Source organism: Rhamphochromis longiceps, linkage group LG16 (genome assembly GCF_057381845.1).
Source record: "Rhamphochromis longiceps isolate RC_006_pf linkage group LG16, R_longiceps_female_GT1.1, whole genome shotgun sequence".
In the NCBI taxonomy this organism is placed as follows: domain Eukaryota; kingdom Metazoa; phylum Chordata; class Actinopteri; order Cichliformes; family Cichlidae; genus Rhamphochromis; species Rhamphochromis longiceps.
In genome coordinates this window covers 24,930,205-24,953,332 of record NC_140572.1, presented here as the reverse complement: position 1 = coordinate 24,953,332, position 23,128 = coordinate 24,930,205, and the positions used below count along the sequence as shown (strand labels likewise).

The following is a 23,128-nucleotide window of genomic DNA, read 5'->3' as shown; positions in this document are numbered from 1 at the left end:
GCGTTTGCGCCTCAGTGCATCTGCGCCGCTGATAAGTACCCCAACCCCTCCAAGCTTTTGTGCCCGTCTCCCAGACATAAATGATTAAGCACGTAATGTTAGCATTAGGCCAACGGCGGCGTCTGCACAGGCCGCTCACACACAGACCACATGCTGCTCCTTTAATCAGAGCACAAAACAGAGGCTGCCACACAGAGATAATCAGGAGCTCTGTCTGCTCCCTTTGGACCGGAGAGGAGAGGGGAACAGCAACGGAGATATGAAGATCACGGGGCAGGCGGGCATGAGGAGGCAAGGGAGGAACGGCCCAGGGGCAACTCGGGGACAGTGGGTCAGAGAAGGGCAGAGAACGGGGCGAGCGTGCGAGAGAGATGTGGGTCACGGTGGGCCGCAACACTCAGTTAGGCTAAAAGGAGGGAGGTGGCTGTGGGGGGAGCGAGACGAGGAGGTGTCTAGTGTCAGCGCCCAGAGGGACAGTGAGAAGAAGGGCGCCATGCTGTTGGAAGAATAGAATAGAATAGAATAGAATAGAATTCAACTTTATTGTCATTGCACATGCACAGGTACAGGGCAACGAAATGCAGTTTGCATCCATCCAGAAGTGCTTTAGTGATATAGATATATTACAATATATATTAGCAATAATATAGATATGTGAGTATATTACAGAAATGGGTCTATTATGGTATGTTATAATGTACACGGTATGAAGTATGTTGTGAATATTCTATAACTATAAGTATGTACAGGCTGTAGTGAGTACAAGCTATGTACAGGATATGAACAGGATATAAATATGAAAAACTATACAGAATATGAAATGAAATAAATAACTTTACAGAATCTGGGATATACAGCTATACAAAAATGGGAACTATGCAAGTTGTAAACAGTTGTAGGATTAAAGATTATCGAATGTACAGAATGATTATTTACACAGAGCTATACAGTAGTGCAGTTAAGAAGGGTGGGGTAGGTGAAGCGGGGGGACAGGCAGAGCTGTGATGGAGTCAGAAAGCCGGAGGAAACGGGACAAAGAGATAAGCAGAGGTGTAGAAGGAAAAAAAAATTAAAGGCCCAGGCCAAATAAAACAGATGCGTGTTCCTCGTTATCTTGATATTTTGACTCATACGACTGGTAAGAAACAAAAAAGACAACATCAAGCACAACATGCTGACTCAAACACTGAACAGATCAATAACTAACCTCAATTAACTAAGTAGAGCATGTCACAAGGCTCTGCTTAATGGCATCAATTAGTGCAGGCAAATGATTTGCTGCATTTTTGTTTATATTTACTGCCAAAACAGCCTCCACGGGGCAATGAAATTATGTCTGTCTCAGTTCATCTCGCCTACTCAAACACTTTGTCTTTAACAAGCTATAAGGAACGAGGCACTCACTGGGTATGTGTGTGCTTCTTGGATAGACGGCAAATATTTTAGTCTGAGTTTTAAAAAAAACTCAGACTAAAATGTGAAGTCCCTGCAAGTTTCAAACAGTACAGTATGCATATGCAGGAATTCAAAGTATACTTTATGCATTAATAGCAATATTTATGTTTCATAAGCACAGTAAACTGTTTCCCACCTATGAATAGGCCATGGCTAGTTGGTAGCATATCATAAACCCAGCTAACAGCTTGGGCTTCATAAACACAGAGCCAGACATGATATTGGAAACCTCAGAAGGCTTTCTTAGGGAAGGAAAAGAAGCAGAGCTAGCATCTGCAAAACTGATCTGAGCAGACAATTTTGTCGTACTGTGAATGCGTGTGTTGCGTCCCTCTACCCCTGCGTATTGAATTCTCTGGCAGCGTCGTGTAGTGTGTGCTCACAGAGCTGACATCCTGCCAAGGGTGTGCTCTCATTCCCCCACTCTGTCTCAACCCCCATCTTTCCTCTAATTCCCTCTTCCTATGTCCTCTGAAGTTGTGATGTAATAGGAAACTGGTATGAACGCCACATGCTTATTATAACTTAAGATATATTTTCCCCAGTTGCTTATTGTGGTTGGAGCCAATATTGTAATAAGCCTTAAGGCAGAGGGAAATGCTACGAGCTTGAGAAAGCTGCCCTGATTTTGATATGCATTAAAATACTTTGAGGAAAATAATGTTATATGTGCATTCCTTCTCTTTGCCTTCCTTGAAAGTGAAATGTCAGTTTGCATTGGATGCCATTTATTATGCTCTGAGCTCCTCTGTTCCAGTGGTAAAATTTGACTCAAGTATGCTATAAAGAAAAGGTTGAGCTGCTTGCACTTTCGTTATACAGTAACTTTGCATTTCATTTTCTGAGGCACATTCAGGTGGTAATACCGTCATTCTAAATGGAGGAGACGTTCCTTCTTTCAGTAAAGTAAAGAATAGAAATACTTTTTCCACCAAAGACGTTCTTTACGAGGGCTTCAGATTCTCTGCGTAGGTACCGACCTTGTATGAGCAGACATAAAAGATTACATTTAGCTTAACACAAACAAGCCCTTGTGTGTACAATCTAAGATAAACACCTGAAATAGACATGGCTCAGCGAGAAGTATGTTAGGGTAGACTGCTGCCGAGCGCTACTAGAAAAACTTTAAAGTGATCCTGCATGTCGCCGCTGCCATTTTATGATGCCACAATTCCTTCCCAGACTCTTTCCAGTGATCTCACTCCAGAGGGCCATCTTGATAAGCATTACTCTAAGAAGTTGAGCGGAGCTTAAAGTGATTAGATAGAGATAATTAAACATGCTACTCACATGCTGTTACTGGTGCAACTGGACCAAAAGGCATGCATAGTGGGGAATATAATTATTTGATCACCTGCTGAATTTGTAATTTTGCGCACTTACAAAGAAATTAACAGTCTCTAATTTTTTTAGTAGTTTCCTTTTAATGGAGAGAGACTGAATGTCAGCCAAAAAAATCAAGAAAAAACCCATTACAAAAAAAAAAAAATTATAAAATTGATTTGCATGTTATTAAATGCAGTAAGTATTTGATCCCCTACAATCGAGCCAGAATTTAGAACCCAAAATTCTGGCAGCCACAGATTCTGGATTCACACGTGTGGCACACAAATTACAATCCATCAACTACAGACACTCCTGATCTCATATCCTGATGTGTATAAAGCACATCTATCAACAGCATCAATTTCTTTCATTCCAACCTCTCCACCACTGTGGACAAGCCCAAAGAGCTGTCCAAGGGCTAGAATGGGCTACCAGAACAAATGCAAAAACTTTGGTGAGAAGGTGACAACCTTTGGTGCAATTATGAATGAAATATAATAAATAATATAAAATGACTACCAATCAGCCTGGATCTTTAGCTCCATGCAAGATCTTGACTCATGGGGTGAGGATAATCAAGAGTAAGGTGGTGGAAAACCCAAAAATTAATATTAGGACACACTAAGTTGTAACAGGGACAAAAGTCTTTCAGCATCACCATCTTAAGTTTGCCAAGAAAGGTCTAAATGATTCGGAGATGCTTGGGAGAAAGTGCTGTGGTCAAATGAAACCAAAAATCAAGCTTTCTACCCGCCATGTTTGGAGGAAGAGAAATGCCGAGTATGACCCAAAGAACAAGTGGAAACAAAAGCGTAGCGTCTGGACTTCTCGGATGAGACGTGAAATGTCTTCAAGCAACTTCAAGAAATCCAGACACTTTTCTTTCCAAGCTCCTTAGACTACGATGACCTGGATGACTGAGAACCTTCACAGATACAACATGTGGAAACATTATGTTTTGGGGCTGTTTTACTGCTAAGGTTACAAGACAAGTTCAAAACGTCACGGGGCCAATAGACACAAAAAGCTACAATAAACGTTGGGACGAGAACCTCATTCCGTCAGCCAGAACACTGAAGATGGGCCATGGATGGGTCTTCCAATGACCCCATAACATACAACCAAGTCAATAAAGGACTGGTTAAAGAATACCCTTGTTAAGGTCAGGGAATGGCCTAGCCAGTCTCCAGACTTCAATCCTCTAGAAAGTCTGTGGAAGGAGCTGAAACTTTGAGTTACCAAGTGGTAACCAAGAAACCTAAAGGATTTTGAGAGTTTCTGTAAAATCCGTTTTAAAACCTGTGCAAACCTGGTGGCCGACTACTAGAAACATCATACTCCTGTGCTTGCCCACAAAGGTTTCTCCACCAAGTACTAATTAATGTTTTGGTTGGGGGATCAAATACTTATTTCACTCAATGACATGTAAATCAATGTGATTTGTAATGCAAATCAGCAGAGGATTAAATAATTATTTCTCCCACTGTAGGCAGCTGTGATTTTAACCATTTGAGGAATTTTCTGCTTACGAGACATTAAGTATGATTAAAGCCAACATGTTATTGCCACAATAATTTATAGCTGACATTTTAAAAGTGATACAAGACACATATTAATCTAGTTGGACGCTTTATTATTTGGGTCTGTTTTGTATTCAGGTCAGCTAAAGAGGAGGATGACAAAACACTACTTTGTCTGATGAGCATGGTGTATCACCGAGGTTGAGGAGGGAGGAGGCTGAAGCCCTGCAGGAGCTGCTGAGTCATCATGCTGGCAAAGAGGGAGACGAGAGGTGGAATCTGTGTCTGAGCTGGCAGGCTGGCACAGTTACCATGGCACAAATAGCCTGGGCACCGAGGAAACTGCAGCAAACTGCAGGGTGGCGAGAGAAGAAACAGGCAGAGACTAGGGCAATGCAGATCCTGCTGTTCGTGTCCCTGTCCCTCTTTGCTGACCCACACCCAGACAGCCAAAGTGCCAGCATGCCATCAGGGACACACAGATGGTTCGCTCCTAGGTGGATGTGGGTGTAATACAGACCTGAGGGCGAAAAAAAAAAATCGTCCTCTTTGCAGCAGCCCACATTCGTATTCGCACTACAGCTTGGAAAATCAACATGCTCACCTCAGTTTTAAACCACTCTTGGGTTAGAAAAATAAAGCACTCAGAATGACTAAAGGTAAGGTAATATAAATGCACAAGCTTAACTTCAAATCTTAGAAGGTTATGAGTGTAAAACAGACTTCCTTTATTCAATGTTTACAAACTGAATAGAAGGCAAAAATATCAATTTACTTTAAAAAGTAGAGTGCACACTAAATGCTCAAACATCAGTACTTGGTTTGATTTCTCTTCCAGGGTCTAGAAAGAAACTAGAGCTGGGGGAAAGCTGAGGCATGTCCCCGACGTGCAAGCTTTGGCTTTAGCTAAGGCTGCTCCCTCCGAGTCATACAATCACCTGGTCACTGAGAATCCCAACTCAGCTTCCTTTCCCCGTTGTCTCACCTTTCCACTTGCTAGCTATATATTTTATGTAATATATATTGCTGTGAAAACTGATTACTTAAATTGACATAATGTCTGTCATGATACAGACTACGAGAAAACCGCCCTCAACCTGGCCCGGTTATTTTAGAACTAACCTGCATAAAAAACACATTTTTGCCATTGCCAAACTTCAAATGCCCACAATTTCACATTCCACAGCGCCCTTGTATGACCAGCGTATATCATAATACTCTGTACTGCTAATGTGTGTGTGAAAGCCACTGGAAAGCAAAGCTCTTAATGTTTTTGTGCCTGTGAAGCTCTTTGAACCTCTACATGAATTTGATTCAGTTCAAATAAAACTGAATTGAATCGAGTCGAGTTGAATTGAATTAACCTTTCGAAACACTCCTCTTTCTCCGAGGGTCTCATCAAAATGGGAGATGAAAGGACTTCTGAGGTCCCCTGGAATCTGCAGTGCCCCATTAGCTCCAGCCAAACTCCATCTCTTAGGGCCTTGCAGTATCTCAGCAGCCGGCCTCTTTTACAATGTGAGGAATGTAATCAAATGCAAATACCCCCCCCCCCCCTCTGTTTGCCCAGTGTTTCACTCACACATTAATTGTGGTAGGCAACAGCATAGCGAGTTTTTGTTCTGTGGGTATGGTGCTACCTAAGGTGTATGCACACACTCACACCCACACTTTATTCTGGACCTCAACCAAATTTAATCAAAAAACTATTCTTTTCTTCCTGTTGTGTCTCATCTCGCCCTCCACCTCTCAGGGCCTAAAGCAATATGGGGTTTTTTGTTGTTTTGTTTTTTACTTAAAATGTGTTCAGTGGGTAGGAGAAAGAATGAACAGAGGTAGAATTAGCAGGAGAAAAAAATATACTTAGTCACATTAAAAAAATACATATATTTAAACCAAAAACATCACTTTTATCTACGTTTAGTGATTTTTTTTTTTAGGGAATCACATTTCAACTTTACATTACTGTAATGTAATTAGCTGGTAAATTAGCAAACAATCCTCAAAAGCTCTGAAAACATTACCCAACATCTTACCACTTATCTTACTATGAAGCAAACACAATTTTCCTTGTGAAGCAAAAAGTCTCAAAAACATTTTGGGAGCAAAAACTGAGGAATTAATAAGATATAGTATTGTTTCAATTTTTTAGAAATAGACTTGTAAGCCTTGGCATTTGTTCTAAACACTGCGGGGGACAGACCCACTTTGTCCCCTTTGTTCTTTAAATAAGATGGTAACACATAAAGAAGATGTAAACTACAACTCCAGTGGGTCACAGCTGTGGCACAAATCGCAACACTTACCTGAGAGGTAATAACTTTAATCATTTTCTAAAGGTGAATCCTCACATTAATTTAATTTAATCAAATCAACTGTAACTGTAGACCACAGAAAGTATAAAATAAGGACGTAGCTTCCAGATCCGAAGTGCCTTAAACCTGCATTTCATCTGTACGCCAGCAGATGGCAATAGCTGCGATTGCAGAAAGAATTCCAGCCCTATAGAAGTCTATGACAAAATTGTTTTCTGACTTGACCTCTGTCTGACCTCTGACTCAGTCACTAATTTCAGGTCATAGTGAATAAAAAAAAAGTAAGACTGTTTTGCAAATCTTGGCCATAATTTTCCGTTTAGAGGATTAGCCACAGTTCGCTCACTGGATAATGACTTACGATTGACAAGTCAGTGAGCGCAGAGTTGCACACTCGCCACTCCTCATGACATCACCATAGCTACATCCATCTTTTGTGCGGTATATGCTGGAGGTCTATGTTTTTCCAATGATTCTCAAGTTGGAATAAAAGATTAGAAACTTAAACGAAACAAATACCCATCTCATTGCAATGTAGCTTTTTAAAGAGGAAGTGGGCTGAGAAACGGGTAAATAAATGCTTCATCAATAAAGCAGATCGCTTCCAACAATACAAACATTTGCTGTGTGACAGGAAAAAATAAAGAAAGAATGAAAAGTATGTTTTCTTGTTTCACAACAAAGAAAAACAGCCATTTTCATTTCTAATAATACTTCACTGAAGTTTGATTCATTTGAAAAGAAAAAAAAAAGACATAACACCTGAGGCAATGTTAGATAGATGTCAAACACATATGATAGAAAGACCAGGAGAGTACAGTGCAATGTAAACAATGAGTATCAAATTACATTCTCACACATGAACTCTGGAAAAGATTGGGAAAAATCACCAAACCTTTGCCTTTTTTGTCACACGCAGAATGTAGTGCAACTTCTTCAAAGACAAAAAGAAACCCTAAATAAATCTCTTCACAAACTAATGTTATGGCTGTATCGTGACTTTGTGGTATGGGACGTCTGGGGTGGGACAAACTTAAATGCTTTACAGCGTTGCGATGGCACTGTTAACGAGTCTTCTACGTAATAGTCACCATAGCAATTAGACATTCATTTTCACACAGCATCAAAACATCTGAAACAGCCAGTTCAAACAGACTTTATGGCCCAGAGCCACGTTTGCCAGCAAAGGAATGCACAAACATTCTCCCTCCAAATGACCATCTTATAAAGGTTACCGTCCTGGGGCAATATTTCACTTAAAAGGACACCTTGATTTGTATCAAGGTGGACCCATTGCACCAGTTTTGTTTCTTGTAAAACAAGTCAGGCGACTAGACTAAAGAGCATTGAGTGCAGTTACCAAAAGCTATGAGAAGGCTCTAAAAGCTGAGTGACAAGACTCAGACGGATAACAAGATAATCCACAGTGAGTGACCAACCATACGTGGAAAAAACATTCATCACACCACTGTGATAACCACTAAGTAAACAGCTTGCAACAAAACAATGAATCTGTGATCGGCAGAGAGACTGATCGGGGCCATGACATCCTCCTGCCAGTCGAGCCTTAATGGCTTTGAGTTTCCTGCCTTCCACGAGCAAAGACTTCTCAGGCAATCTGAGCACAAGGAAACCGTTTTGAATAATCCTTTACAATAAAGTCATTAATGTGATGTAACTATTTTCTGAAAGTAGATATTCTGTACTATCATTTATGACTCTGCAGTTGTTATTTATGATCATGTAGTAACACTGTTTAGTCAGGTTTTTTTACTCCTGTTTAGGTTCACGGAAATTTCTGGGGCATTCGTGGTTACCTGATTAAGTATTTGCTAATTAAAATAGTCATTAGAATTAGCAGCCATGGATTTGGCACATGTGCGAAGCAAAATATACTGCTACACCGTGACACTGATATCAGCCATGTTGCCGATCCTTACTTCGATGTCAAAAGCAGTGAATGTCTAAATGTTATAAATGGCCCAATTGCCTCAAGCATGGGGGACGGGAATTCGAGCAAACCCCATCGACTACGACAGCAGAGCACTACCATCATAACAGCACCATTTCAGTTTACAACCCCATGACACGTGAGATGAAACGTAGATTATTTTCAATTCACAGACAAAGTGCCCACACCAAATAAGAGCCCATGCCCGGGAATGAGATCAGAGAGAAGCAGAGACTGAAACAAAGCCATAACTTTCTCCCCTAACAGCTGAGCGATAAGACAAGAGCACTGAAGCGAGTGAAGGGCTCATAAAATGTGTATTGCAGACTGTCTCCAGTGCAGTCTGGGGTTATTGTGGAGAGAGAGGAGTGGAGCCGTGAGCACTGCAGATCTAGGTGTGTGTGTGCGCATCTGAGGAGACAGCAGCGTCTCGTCTCTCTTCTCTCTGTCTCCACTGGTCTTCATCCACATTTGAACACAGAACAGGAGGAATCGATAAGTCTGCGCAGAGCCACCAGATGAGGAGACGAGCGAGCTCCCAAACAGCAAACAGAGGAAGACTAAAAATCTGGCAGAAACACAGGGAGTCTTTTATCTCATTCTCTTCTTCCCCCCTCTCTAACTTCCCATGTCCTGCAGAGCCTCAAAGTCCCAGACAGCTCTTCTCATCGCGATATGTTTGGGCTACATAAGGCTGATGATTATTAAAAGGCTGAAGGATTTTTTGACTAAAAATAACACTGCAGACAGAGGGCCCCTTTCTAAAAAGCTGGACACAAGCGTAGAGCGCAAGCAAATTCAACCCACATGCCGCGTTTCTCTGCAGTCGCCCGCCTCGTTTGATGCCAGGTCTGTTGCTAGTCAAACTTTCGAGTAAGTCAGCACACAGACAAACAAGCCCGGGTCACACATGCAGACAAATCGTAACGCGAGAAAGCTGAAGGTAGCTAGTCTGACACCGCACTTCAAGCCAGATTCTTTCCCCTTTCTATCCTTGAGCCTGCACCTACCACCTGTTTACACACATATCCACACACACTTTCCTCCCTCGCCCCTCCTCCCTCCTTTTCTTCTCCAACTTGAGAGCCACCTACAAGGAAACGCGATGAGCCTCAGACATGAAGCAGTCTATCTTGGTCTCATAACTGCAGTTCCCTTGTTAATGACAGACTGTGTAACCTGATTCCACACACATATGCATATACGCACGCCACTCCCCCGCCTCCCCCGACACACACAGACTCTCGCAGGGTTTCAGAGCTTTTCTCTCACTCCACTCGCATATTGTTCCAACCCAAACTGCCAGCTGCTTCTGACAGCCAAATTATTGGGCACACTAAATGATTGCTATCGGAAGCCTGCCCCCCCCCCCCTCAAAGCAAACCCCTCGCTTCATATTTTCTGAAATAGCCCGGACTTGCAGGGCAAATGAGGCGATTTATGGTCGTCAGAAGAGGAACAGATACAGGAAAACACTGGTGTAGGGGCCAAGATATTCATATATAAAGAACCTGGGAGCTGCTATGTGGAAATTTAAAAAACAAAAACTGTTATAACCTCAGCTCACTATCACAAGCCAAATTTCTGGTTGTCTGTATTCGGTGTGATACTTCGATTACTAATTGTTTTTCAGCAGTTTTTGCAGTAATTCTGATTTCACTGCAGCCTGTAGTCTACCTCTCTGAAAAACTATGCATTGCCTTTCAGCATCTCTCATTTGATAACGCGTCATCCTCAACTTGATTATTACTTTACTCGGCATGCGTGCGAGCAGTTAACAAATAATATCGGAGGACACATTTTCAGATTATTCAGTTGCCACGTTAGCATGGTATGTTTTGGGGGGTGAGCATACCAAAAATGAAGCCACTGAAAAGTAACATAGTTATGTGGGACTTTTAGAAACCTTTTGAAAAATGTACACGCTGGCCACCAAAGATGCTCTATAAATATAAACATAACTGGCTGACGATTCAGCTACTACCGTTAGTCTGTTTGAAACCAGACCAAGAGTTGGTGAGAGGGAGGAAAGGCCCAAAATGGTAGGAACAACGGCCACAATCAGACTGGTACGTAGTTATTTCCTCAGATGAACAGAACAGGCTCCCCAAGACACCCCCACCCCCAGAGTTGAACTACACACAGTCACCCAGACAGCCTGACGTCGCTTTATCTGACCGCTATCAGCCAGACTCCATGAGGCCAGGCCTCGAGAATGACCGGCAAGAGGCCACAGCTCAGTGACTGGCCAGCTATGGGGTTACATTCTCCAGATCACACAACCACACAGCCACTAAGTGCCACTTAACGCTGCCACTAACCAAGACACAAAACCCTAAAGCGCTATCCACTTCAAGCCTTCACTGATTTGAACATCTCTACGCAGCTAATATGGAAAAAAAAAAAAGAAAAATTATATTTGTGAACAAGTCGTCTGTGTGCTTCAGCTAGTAGCAGCAATTAAAGGGCCCAGGCTAGATGGAGATTTTTCCTGAAACTGTGACAAAAAAGCTTTGAATGGAGACGGCTTTCAATTTAAACCACCCTTTTAAAAATGAACATGTCACCCCCCTGACCCTAAGTTGCATAAGCCGTTAAGAAAATTGATGGATGGATTAGTATGGATCTCGCCCAAATAGTCTCCCATGCCAGACAACTTAAAAAGATGCGACTAAAGCAGAAAGTGCACATTCGAAAGGCTTCCCTGGCATTTAAACTCAGTGTGTGGGATTGTCATTTTGTGGGATCTATAACAATGAGTTGATTCTGAGAAAGAGCACTTAAGTGTGAGACGTTCCCCATTCACACTTCTTGCAATCAGCACCATTATCTCTGAATGTTTTCAGCCAGCATTAACACCTTTCTAATGAAGTTGGCACCCTCTCATCAGCGGGTCTACCAGGTTTCCATTAGATTGTCCCTCCAAGTAGTTCTCACATATCATCTTCTGTTTGGTTTAAATCTATTCCACATCCAATTGATGCTCTATCAGTGACGTTTAAGTAGCTTTTTTTATATTTCCAACTTGCCCAAAATTAAATTCCGAACCACTCGTAGTCATACTGTGTGTTCATGAGTGTTGGTGGCGCCGCCCGCCCCGCAGGACTGCGTTTGTGATGTTAAAAGTGCTCAGCGGGCGATGATGGGGCACGATCGAGCTGGAACGACCCTCCTAAAGACTGCATGACAAAAACTCTTCGAGTCACAGCTACTTGCAATGTCGTGAGCTTGATTCGACTGCTTAGGAGAAATCAGAACCCAGCACAGTCGCAGTTGAAAACCAGATTGTGGTTATTTTAGCCTGGCGCTCATCCTTTCATTAACAAGAGACACATCTGACAAGGTCTCTTAGCTGATGGTACACCGAGCTGCGCGGGGAGCTTATCAGAAGCGGCTATTTTGTTTTTGCAAAGTCACAAGAAAGACACGTTAGATAAAAATATGCTCGGCTGCAGAACCAAACAGGCCACGATTTTACAAAGCAGCTGAGAGAGGGAGACGGGTTTCTTACGGGAGCGCGTCACGAAGCCGTCTCCGGCAAACTTTTCCACGTCTACCGAAACGTCCGCGCGCATATTCCAGCATAGCCTGGATTAAATGACATTTTAGAGACGTCACGATAAATAATAATAATAATAATAATAATAAAAACTTACCTCGCGGGGTATTTTTTTTCCTCAAAGTGCTGTGAGGGCTAGGTAACCGGCGCGGGTCGAACTATTCTGCCATCTCCCGAGAATTCACCGACAATACCCGATTTGTTTTCCAAAGTCTGAAAAGCAGAGGCTACATGACGCCAACATTCACGCCCGTCTTTCACTCGGCAGAGAAAAAAAAGAAGCCAAATATAATAATTGTTAAAGTGACAAACTCACTCCGTACTCATTTTTAGGAGAGAGTAAAACCGAAGACGCATTTTTGCTACGCTGTCTGGGCTTCACAACTGGCACCCCGGCGGCGGCGTTTTCGAAGGCAAAAAGCCAGGATTGGAGGAGGAGGAAGTTACCTTGGAACGCAGTAACGCTAGGTGAGACGATAAAGACACGTTTCCTGTCGGCCATTTCAAAATAAAACTCATCTGTTTAATTTTAGTCTGAGGAGCTTTGTGGCGTAGACTGACAGAAATCACCTCCTTCTGAATGTCAACAAGACAAAAAGAGACTAAGCCAGGTGCTGTTGCTCTGGACTGGAAGACCAGCAGTGATGCCGTGTACAAGGAGGGGATGAGAAGACTCTACTTTCCGAGGAAGCTCAGATGCTTTAATGTGTGCAGAAAGATGTTGGAGATCTCCTACCAGTCTGTGGGAGCGAGTGCCATCTATTTTGCTGTTGTCTGCTGGGCAGCCAGCATCAGTGCCAGAGATGCCAGCAGGATGAACAAACTAATCCACAAGGCTGGAACCATCATTGGCAAGAATCTGGAGGCATTTGAGCCAGTGAGGGACAGGAGGTCACTGAACAAACTGCTCTCCATCACAAACAATCCATCTCATTTCCTCCGTGCTACACTACAGAAGCAGCAGAGCTCCTTTCCCTCTTATTTAACCCTGCAGCCATAAAGAACGCTGCAGGAAATCATTCCCATCATTCTCAATAAAACAGTACAGCAACTCTCTCCAGATGAACACCAGGACATAGAATTCCACACAGATGTCTGTGTCAAACATTAATATCATTTGCACTACTCCTTTGCACAATTTCGGTCTTACTTTTTATTTTCATTATTTTTAGTATTGCTGTTTATGTAAAAATTGTTTGTATTACATCCCATTAAAGCACCTTCACTGTGGGCCAGCAGTACTTTTACATTGGGCAGTTTTCTTTTTATTGTAGATTGTACTGTTTTTATTATTTTATTATCTTTATCATGCTGCTGTAATACAGTAGTTTCCCTATCTATCTATCTATCTATCTATCTATCTATCTATCTATCTATCTATCTATCTATCTATCTGAGCACTTTTATAATAGCGTTTTTGTCATAAGGGTCAAATGCCAATCTAATTGTGTGTCAATTTTTTTTGCCTTATATTTAAGCCTATAATGTTATCATTATCCTGTCATAAAGTGCTTTTTAGTCATAACTTGGTATAATTAAGAAACATGCAATTTTTGAATACAAACAACATTGTTTTTCTCATAATAAACACATTAAAACAATTTTCTGAAAAATAACATGTGTTGTGTCAATGTATTTTATGGTTTTTTTTTTATGTGAAGTGTTTTTAAAAACGCAGATGCACTACATATCTAGTGAAATGTCTCTGGGTTCACCCATAAAGTGTTTTTTGCCTTGTTTGCTGTTGTGCATTATTCGTTTTCTTACTACCAAATGATCTCAAGCGACATTGCGATTTTCTACTGAAGGAATAGACTGCATTTCCTGTCACTGACATATTCTCTCTGGGTAGCTTAACATGTTAACGCAAGCTCCTTCTGCTATTTGGATTGCTGTGCGCATGCCCTTAGCACTTGAGAGAAGCTCTGAACATACCTGAGGCCTCATAAATTATTGGTATACTTCAAAGCATGCATGGCTGCTGAAGAGAAAAGAAATAATACTTTTAAAAAAATTATCCTAAGAGGTATTCATGTACAGAAAGTAAAGATAATGTCCCATCGCCTACAGATTTGCATCTACTTTTAATTCTTTATTACATTTTAAGAAGAAAGTGCAGACAGCCTATTTGTTCTGGTTGAAAAGAAGAACTTTGGCTAAAGGATAGTTTATGCTTGGATAGTATTTATTTATAGAAAATTACTGAAAAGTTGTCAATGGATTATTTTTAAAAACATTATTCAAATACACCTTACACAAAGCTTTTCAACTCATCAAATCTCTCTCTAAATGTCATCCACATAGAAAGGCGGCAGAAAGAAGTCGGTGCTCTAAGAAGACAGTAGCCCCCAATTAGTGGGGGGTCATTGGTGTGCCTTGAGGCAAAACTCTAGGAAGTGTTTTTCAACCAAATATTACCCCTTTTTTGGGGGGGGGGGGCTAAATAAATTCAAACCCCAATTCCAAGTTTTTGCAGTCGTCGAAGATGCACGCTGCAGAATCATTTCACCTTGCAAAACTCACAGTTCAAAGAAATCATTAAAACCCCCAAATTACCATTGACACTCGTGCCCTAACTAACTAACTAACTAACTAACTAACTAACTGTTGTTTATTTTCCATGCACCCTATGAGAGTATTCACTCTGCGCGCAGCACTTTTCTCTGGACAGCAACTGTATTCCAGAGGGCTCAAGCCCATTTCCATGGAAACGCGATCACAACTTCCAAACAGTCTGCCTCCACTCACAGCGGCTTCTTACTCCGCTTTCACAATGAATTCAGAGTAAGTCGAAGACGTTTTACTTTTAAATCAGAAGTTTAATCGCTATCTTGAAACTTTAACTTTAGTCAAATTAGTCATGTTACTTTTCATGTGTGTTTAATTACAGGCGTGGATAAAAATCAAGGCTACCACAGATAGCATTAGCTAGCTAACGCCAAGGTTAATTTAACTATTGCTTTGATGGTGCTAATGACAACAGCTTGCGGCTCGCTCAAGGTATAACTGGAAAGGTTGACAGGCTTTTTTGTTTCCGTTTCCACCAGAAATTCCTTCGTCCTCACGAGTAACGATCTGGAACCAACAAAATATGGCAAGTAAAACTAATTATGAATACTTAGTTCAGGGTGTGCAGGTTGTGCAGGTTATGAGGATAACACTGGTGAAGAGATGCTGTGTGAAGTAACATAGGCACATGGGATAATGCAATTTATAAAGCAATGAATATATATACATATGTGTGCTTGTATACTAAAACTGCAGGAGTCAAAACAGGATACCATACAAGCAATGGCCACATCTCACAGATCCCTGGACTGTCCCCAACTACCAACACTCTTCCTGAGGAGAGGATCCGAGGGCGAAGAGTTGGAGTCCTAGAGAATGACTCTGATTATGTAAAACTTGCAAAACAAGGAGGGCATAAGGGTAAAGCCGTCCTGTTTTCTTACATTTCCATGTTTTCCTCTTGCCGTATGATAACTGCTACAAACATTAGTTTTTTCCCCGTGTTTTTTTTCTTATCCTTGTTCAACAGGACTTCTGTGCCACGAGGAATCAGTTATTTCTAAACCCAGTTCATACAAACCTCCACATTGGTTTGGCTTTGAATCAGGAGACTTAAGCGAGCCAAGGTTTCAAATTTGTGTTATTGTTTTCACCACACACTCATAGTAGTATGTACACTTTGTTTTTATTCTAATACGTACATAAATACTTGCCAGTAATACCGTAAAGATTCTCCCACTGCTAGTACTGTTTATGTAACAAAACCTTTTTTTATGCTACTATCCTGTTTCGCTAACCACAGCCATATTTTATTTTATTTTTTATTTTTTTAGGGGGGGGGGGGGGGGGGGGGGTTGTTTTTGTGTTTTGTTTTGTTTTTGCTTGATCTTGTATTTAAGCTGTCATTAAGGATTTGATACTTTTATATACCTATATTGTTTTGTTTTTTCCAACTGGCTAATTAACAGTGAAGAGAAGAAAATCCCCGGAGCTTTTGAACCACAAGAACCTCCTTTTGGGAGCGACAACATGTCAGCCTGGGAAAGAGACAACAGCAGCAACAATGAGAAAGAGGAGGTACAGTAATGCCAACGTCATTTAGAAAACTAATATTGGCATATGATCCATAAACAATTATCCCACCTCTTGTGTTGTTAGTTTAAGGACTGTTCGCTTAGTGTTACATACTCAGTATCAGACAGTTATTTTGTGCTTCAGGTACTTTCTTCCTATGACTTAAGCTGATTGCTAAGTTGTCAAAAACAACCAAATTAGGAATAATTAGTCAACAACAAATAACGTCCACGTATTCTGATTTTGTTTTTACTTTTTTTACAGGACAACATTTCTGTCCACCAAAGTGAGACAGAGAAGTTGCAGACATCCAGTCAATATCATGAGGCCAGCAAATTCAGGAGGATGTAAGTGAGTGTGGTCACAAGATGGTGCTGAAGTTCTGTTTTATGCTTAGTGTAAGGGAGGTCTCATAGGGCAGTTTTACAACTCTATTAGATTCTTTGACATAAAGTATAATGGGATCATACTAATACACTAATACTAATCCACCTTTGTTGTAAATGACATTGGACATGTATAATAATGAATTGCAGTCCATTTTGGTCTTTATTTTAAGTAGACAACCACATAGAATAAAAGGTCATAAAGCTTTCCTGCACTGTCCTGTATGTGCAACTATTTCTGATTGCATTCAAACTTGTTTATTTCAATTTGTGCTTGCCAGTAATGAAACTGAACTCAGTTGGAGAGCATCAGATCATTTAACTGTGTATACTTTTTTTATTTAGCAGAAAGTAATCAATCATGTCTTTTGGGAGATTTTCATGGGCCTACACAGGCAGCATCAACCCACCGTATTTTTCAATATGGGGTGAAACTGGAGCTCTTAGATCTCCCTCATAAAACATACACTCAGGGAAGATGCGGGTGGGGGCCTGGTTTGAACCCAGCAAGGCAACAGTGCTAACCACTGAGCCACCATGGTGCCCAACTAACTATGTGTGGTCCTGCTGAAATGGGTGGATAAAGTGATCAAAATTAAATTATTCATCCTAAATGACTCACTGTCAACAATATTGTCAGCCATTAAAACCAGAACAACCAGGAGTCTCTAAGATCTGGTGTATGACCTACTGCTTACTTACTCATGGTTAGTCAGTTAAGGTATAAACATTCATGTGCGTACTGGCACACACAAGAGTTCCCTGAAATGAGGAAGCAGACGAAATAAGATCAATAAAGAGGCAACATGTATGTGCTTTTTATTATGAGGACACCATCCAACTGTCCATTGTAATTAAAACAAAAAAACAAAAAACTACAGTAGCGCATGTCTCAACTTTATGCAGGAAATATGAAGGAGAAAGAACATACTGATATACTATTAGTATATTATGGTTGCCGATGCAGGCCAGAGTTAAAGATCAGCATGAGTGAGGGAACTAAGCAGAGGGGTGAAAATCAATATTTGGGTTTTAAAAGCACAAGAGTGGAACAGCAGTGTAAACTACGAACAACAGTCCAATGTTAAATCCAGAAGGATGCAGTAATGAAACTTTAAAGTGACGCAGACTTCCATGAAACCCAAAAAACCTTTGCTGTTATTCTTGCCCAACCCTGCAGAGGTGAGGCACTCCACCACTGTTTAATCCAAGTACAAACATCATTTTGTTACAGGAAAACAGTGTTGTTCCGTCTAGTATGAACTTCAGATAAAGGCGTGGGATGGTTTTGGTTTTTTTTATTTTTACTATGAATTTTTCCCCATTGTTTTTACTAAAGAAACAACAGAAATAGTATATCACAAATTAGTTAATTACATTGACTTTTATTAAATGTTATTTAAAATCAAACAAACCTTAATTTACATACAGTGATTTGACCATCTATTTACATATATTCGAACATGTCTAGAGTATTATTTACTAATATTATTTATATTTGGCATTCTATTTTTGTAATAATTAGCATTAAGATAATACAGTATAGGATGCAAAGATAAATGGCTAATTAAAAAATATATGTACATTCAAGACATTGTTGTAATTACATTCTGTCCCATACGTCTCTGTGTTATGATGACAAAGCACAAATGCTCTTGGGCAGGTTGAAAACTTAGGTCAAACAAAAGAGCACCCAGAGAGATGGTTTCTAGATGAATCCAGATGTTCATCTATTTGCTTTGGCTAACAGCTGATTAGTTCTGTGTGCTCTCTGTACCTCTGGGAAAATGTCAGTGACTTGTCAATAACCCAAAATAACCTAGCATGCAATGCACCAGAGATCGCAATCATATCTGTTGAAAGCACTCCACAAAAGGTCTACCATAAAAAAGTTATGTGAAATTTGCAAACACCCCAGTGTGGTAATATATTAAGCTTGTTTCCAGAACAGATCAACCTACCACAACAACTTTTAACTGCTGATCAGCTACAGTGTTGGAGGAAGATGAGTCAGTTGCAATCTGGAAGTTTCCAGACAGAAGAAGACTGACTAACCAATTGGAGAAAAATACTTGTGCTTCTCTTTGTTGCTTTGTCTGAATGAGATAAGAGATAAATGTTGAATGTGAGACGCAGCCAGTCTTTTGCTGGATCATTTTTGCACAGTTGGATCTTTGCTATATTTGTGTTGTTTGACAAATACTAGTTGGGAAGCCAATTTTTGTAATAAGTAGCCAGAGTTTATTCAGTGTTGGAGGGGTACGGTCCATTTTTAATGTTTAAACTGTGAGCACTGTAGGCAATGTGTAGTGAAATAACAAGCTTTGTTGGTAAAGAGAGACAGGGGGAAAAGACATTAAAAAGATCAAATTTTCACATTTCTGTTTCCATCATATTTGGACTATATTTTTAATCTTCTTTCAGAGTAATTGACAAGAAACCAGCCCCTGTTGACATGTCAAAGCTGCTCAGCTTTGGTTATGCAGAAGACAGCAAACCAGTATAGTGACGTGTCAAGTAAGTAGTGCAGCAATGGAGTTACAGTCTTAACCCTATAATAAGCATAACACATTCCAATTTCCTATTCTGCTTTCAGAATGCTCATTTTGCATTATGAAAGGAAATTAAGGCCAACTGCTAAGCAGTGTATGGATTTTATGAGGGTATTATTATTAATAACCAGAATGTAAGATGAAGGTGACAAAATTCAAGGTCCCAGTCATTACGACTTTAGAAGGCTTTTTTACACTATAACAGAGATAATAGTGAATTATGTGACAATGACTTGTACTCTTATATATTTCAATTTCAATAGATCGGAAGACTGCCGGGTGCCTGGATGGGAAAAGGGCGTACAAGATTCATGCTGAGACACATCAAGCATTTTACTTTGTTTTAGAAAAATTTGTATTGTTAAATCTTTTACTCGAGCATTAAAGTGCCTCACTGAATTACAGCTTGGACGTTTTATTTGTTGTGATTTTTAGTGGTGCACTTGAAGGCATCAGTTAACTCCTGTGTTAAGTTTTTTTTCTGTGTCTACAAGGCTGTAAATGTCAGCTTTTGGGAAAAGTTTGATAATTCAAATAAAATGAAACCAATCCAAAATGAAACATTTATATATATGTATATGTCACAGGCTAAATTTTCCACACTAAACATGATTCCTGTTCGTGGTACATTATGTTGGCTCTGTGCGTTTCTGTTTTCATATGACAGTGCTAGTGTCAGAGGTTATCTCGGTGTTCTTTTGCTAAATTATGTCAGTACACGCCAGTTATTCACCAGCCTCAGATTGGCTATTGGTGACACATTACACACCCACACACTCATGCTTTTGTAAGAGTTAACAGCCTTTAAATTAATACTGTCTTTATGAACAATTGCTTATTTTGACTGGTGCTTGTATGACTTTTTAAAACTTTACTTACACTTTAGAACCAGACAGTAATTTTTATTATTTTGTGGTAATTTTATGGTTGATCGTACTCTGTTTGTTTGGGGCTTGGAGGATGTTTTTGTGGGAGCAGCAGGGTTGAGCTACTCCCCTCTTTCTGGAACCAATGAGTGGCAAGGTCAGGGGTCACCACTATATCTGCTGCACAGTCTGATATGACTCTTATTTGGAAAGCAGTAACTGAAAACACTTGGAGGTTTTGAGACATTTTAAAACTTCATTTGAAAGTGTACGCTGCAGTAATGACACCGATACTTCTGAACCACATGGGGAATGAGGAGAATGAGTATATAAAGTAAGTATTGGCAACCTAAACTAAGTCTTTTAAACAGTATTTCTTGATGCTTTTCTTTAAACTTATGTCACTGTTTTAATATATATTTAATCCATGCACATATACTTATTGTCGATTCACCACTCTTCATGAACTAAAATGCATTAAAATCTACTCAGTGAACAGGTCCAAGTAAAAAATCCCAATTTGGACACCATGGAAGAGGACATTCTCTACCACTTCAGCCTGAGCACTAAGACTCACAACCTTCCTGAAATGTTTGGAGATATTAAGGTTTGTAAAATAAGTCCAGCTTAAATAAAACTATTTTCTAAAAGCTCTAAAACAATTCAACAATCCTCTGTTTTTCTCTGTTTCCCACAGTTTGTGTGTGTTGGTGGCAGTGCAAACCGAATGAAGGCTTTCGCCCAGTTCATCCATCAGGAGCTGAAACTGCCAGGAAACCCAGGAGACATCAAAGATATCTGTGAGGGAACTGATCGCTACTGCATGTACAAAGTGGGACCAGTTCTCTCTATAAGTGTAGGTATTTCATTATTTGCTGTGGGTGGAACTGTTCTTTAAATGTTGTTAGGAAAAAGTATTTTACGGATTAGAAAATGTAATTTCTACGCAATGTGTATATAATACAGCATGGAATGGGAGTCCCATCAATCTCCATCATGTTGCATGAGCTCATCAAGCTCCTGCACCATGCCCAGTGCCGTGATGTGGTTTTGTTTCGCCTGGGAACGTCTGGTGGAGTCGGTAAGTCTTTTTGATTTTAATATGAGAAAGTTTTACATGCAGTTAAACAAGTTGTTCAAGTCATTAATACAATACTCTTATTAAAGTATGTAAGAAAATTATGCCCTGTGTCATCTACAGGTCTGGCTCCAGGGACCGTGGTGATCACGGAAAAAGCAGTGGACTACTCTTTCCGCCCCCAGTTTGAACAGGTCGTTCTGGGTAAAGTTATCACCAGGAACACTGAGCTGGATGAGGGAGTGGCCAACGAGCTTCTGCAGTGCTCTTCTGAGCTTCAAACTTTTCCAACAGTGATCGGAAACACCATGTGCACCCATGACTTCTATGAAGGTACAGTATGAACAGAATTCCATTAAACATTTATTTGTAATTCCTAGTTGTCATCCCCTGACAAATCCTGTTTTCCGTTTCTGTAGGTCAGGGCCGACTGGATGGAGCTCTGTGCTCCTTCTCCCAAGAAGAGAAACTGGAGTATCTGAGGAAAGCTTATGAGGCCGGAGTGAGGAATATTGAAATGGAGTCCACTGTTTTCGCTGCTATGTGCCGTGTCTGTGGTCTCAAAGGTATTATTTTTCTAACAATGCAAACACTGTATGAAGGCAAAACCTTCTGAATGCTGCAAAGTACATCTTCTACTTGTGATTTTGACATACTGCACTATTCTAAAAACTCTCATTTCACTCTCCAGGAGCTGTGGTATGTGTTGCATTGCTGAATCGCTTTGAGGGGGACCAAATCACATCATCTCATGATGTTCTGGTGGAATATCAGCAGAGACCTCAAATTCTGGTGGCCCATTTTATCAAGAAACGCCTGGGATATATTATCTAACAATCCAGTCGCCCTGTAGCATGTACATAGTTTTGACTCATGTGGATATGTATATATATATATTGCACTTAAAATGTTAATACTGAAATATTTAAAAGTTAGACATTAAGATTTTTTTTTATGATTTATTTGACAATAAAATATTAAGAGTGTTGCATGTATGCTTATAGAGTATATGTGTAAGTATGTATTATATCTACTATATTTATCTAGAAATATATCCTTGTAAAATAACACAAATGTTCAAAATGATATGTTCTGTATCTTGATCTCCATGTTTATCTCTGCCAAAGCTGGAATTACAGTCCAGCAAGAAAGGAGATTACTTTGAATTTTAAGGGCTTGTGTTTAAGACCAAGAAACACACTTCAATGAATTGAAATAAAAATATCACGTCTGGACATTTTTGCAGATTTGGAGTCTTTGAATTGTCTTTTTTTTTGGGGGGGGGGGGGGGAGATACCAGTGACAGTGGTGAAAAACACCTTCTTACATGCTTTTTTAGAAGAAAATTATTCAGCAATTTTTTTTAGATTAGAACTTAGCGCATTTACTAAAATATACTGCTCGATCAAATATTTGAGGATGTTAGTAGCTTCTGCAACACAAGATTTTTTTATGCAAATACAACCCACCCTAAAATGCAGTCCGTGACTAAAGATTGATTTGTCTTTTTCTTTGCTCAACACATCTGCCAGATACTGTATGTATTTCTCATATATAAAATCTACAAGTTAGTAATTGTAATTGTCATTTGGAGGACGATACTGTAGTTAAAAAAAACTACTTTGTAAGAACTGCAGCTGTTGTAAGCACTCTTAATTAAATACCATGAAAGATTCTTACACATGAAGCAAATTCATTATAAGCCATATGTTGTTTAATATTGGGACAAGAGTGGGACTTCATAAGATGACTTAAACAAAAGTTGGGTCAGAATTTAAGTATGGACCTTGTGTCTCGCCGAGGTGGTTTGGGGGGCTCGATGACAGACAGAACCTCTCTGGCATACTGACTCTGGTGTAGACCGACCTCCCGCAGAGCCTGCTCAACCCGCACTCTTGGATCAGACACAATCTGGAAGATAGATTTTTTTTTTTTATAAACACAGCTGCTTTATGCAACCTTTGCTGTTTTTAATGGTTCACTACACATTTAATACTTGACATAAGGTTTGATCATTAATTCATCATCATTTGGTGA

General features: G+C 40.1%; 4 protein-coding genes across 11 annotated transcripts in view; 2 read left to right on the top strand and 2 right to left on the bottom strand.

Annotated features, from left to right (window-relative positions):
- LOC146651210 (activin receptor type-1-like) overlaps nt 1-12,574 on the bottom strand; it is a 28,315-nt gene extending 15,741 nt beyond the window's left edge. The window contains exons 1-2 of one of the 4 annotated variants that reach the window (XM_085385620.1): nt 12,450-12,574; nt 12,224-12,339 (exon numbers count right to left, since the gene is read on the bottom strand). The gene's annotated coding sequence lies outside the window, so the exon portion shown is untranslated. Of the gene's footprint in view, nt 1-4,471; nt 4,822-12,223 lie in introns of all 4 variants that reach the window. The other 3 variants (XM_085385619.1, XM_085385621.1, XM_085385618.1) reach the window with 3 other exon arrangements.
- Nucleotides 12,575-14,800: 2,226 nt separating this feature from the next.
- Nucleotides 14,801-19,551, top strand: LOC146651209 (uncharacterized protein C7orf57 homolog). 2 transcript variants are annotated; one of them, XM_085384975.1, is made up of 8 exons: nt 14,801-14,910; nt 15,174-15,220; nt 15,403-15,555; nt 15,665-15,761; nt 16,104-16,212; nt 16,474-16,556; nt 19,020-19,112; nt 19,411-19,551. In XM_085384975.1, exons 1-7 carry the CDS (start codon nt 14,831-14,833, stop codon nt 19,099-19,101), a joined length of 651 nt encoding a protein of 216 aa, XP_085241101.1. In that variant the 5' UTR covers nt 14,801-14,830; the 3' UTR covers nt 19,102-19,112; nt 19,411-19,551. The 2 variants fall into 2 exon arrangements, with proteins under 2 accessions (XP_085241101.1, XP_085241100.1); XM_085384974.1 differs by having other exon boundaries at nt 15,391-15,555.
- A 135-nt stretch (nt 19,552-19,686) lies between these two features.
- Nucleotides 19,687-22,380, top strand: upp2 (uridine phosphorylase 2). Its single transcript, XM_085384973.1, has 7 exons — nt 19,687-20,347; nt 20,506-20,620; nt 20,711-20,869; nt 20,980-21,094; nt 21,215-21,424; nt 21,511-21,657; nt 21,783-22,380. Exons 1-7 carry the CDS (start codon nt 20,295-20,297, stop codon nt 21,923-21,925), a joined length of 942 nt encoding a protein of 313 aa, XP_085241099.1. The 5' UTR covers nt 19,687-20,294; the 3' UTR covers nt 21,926-22,380.
- Nucleotides 22,381-22,724: 344 nt separating this feature from the next.
- Nucleotides 22,725-23,128, bottom strand: part of LOC146651207 (coiled-coil domain-containing protein 148-like) — a 30,415-nt gene continuing 30,011 nt past the window's right edge. For all 4 annotated transcript variants that reach the window (XM_085384970.1, XM_085384969.1, XM_085384971.1 and 1 more), the window contains one exon: nt 22,725-23,002. In XM_085384970.1, coding sequence (XP_085241096.1) covers nt 22,859-23,002 — 144 coding nt within the window. In that variant the 3' untranslated portion in view covers nt 22,725-22,858. The remainder of the gene's footprint in view (nt 23,003-23,128) is intronic.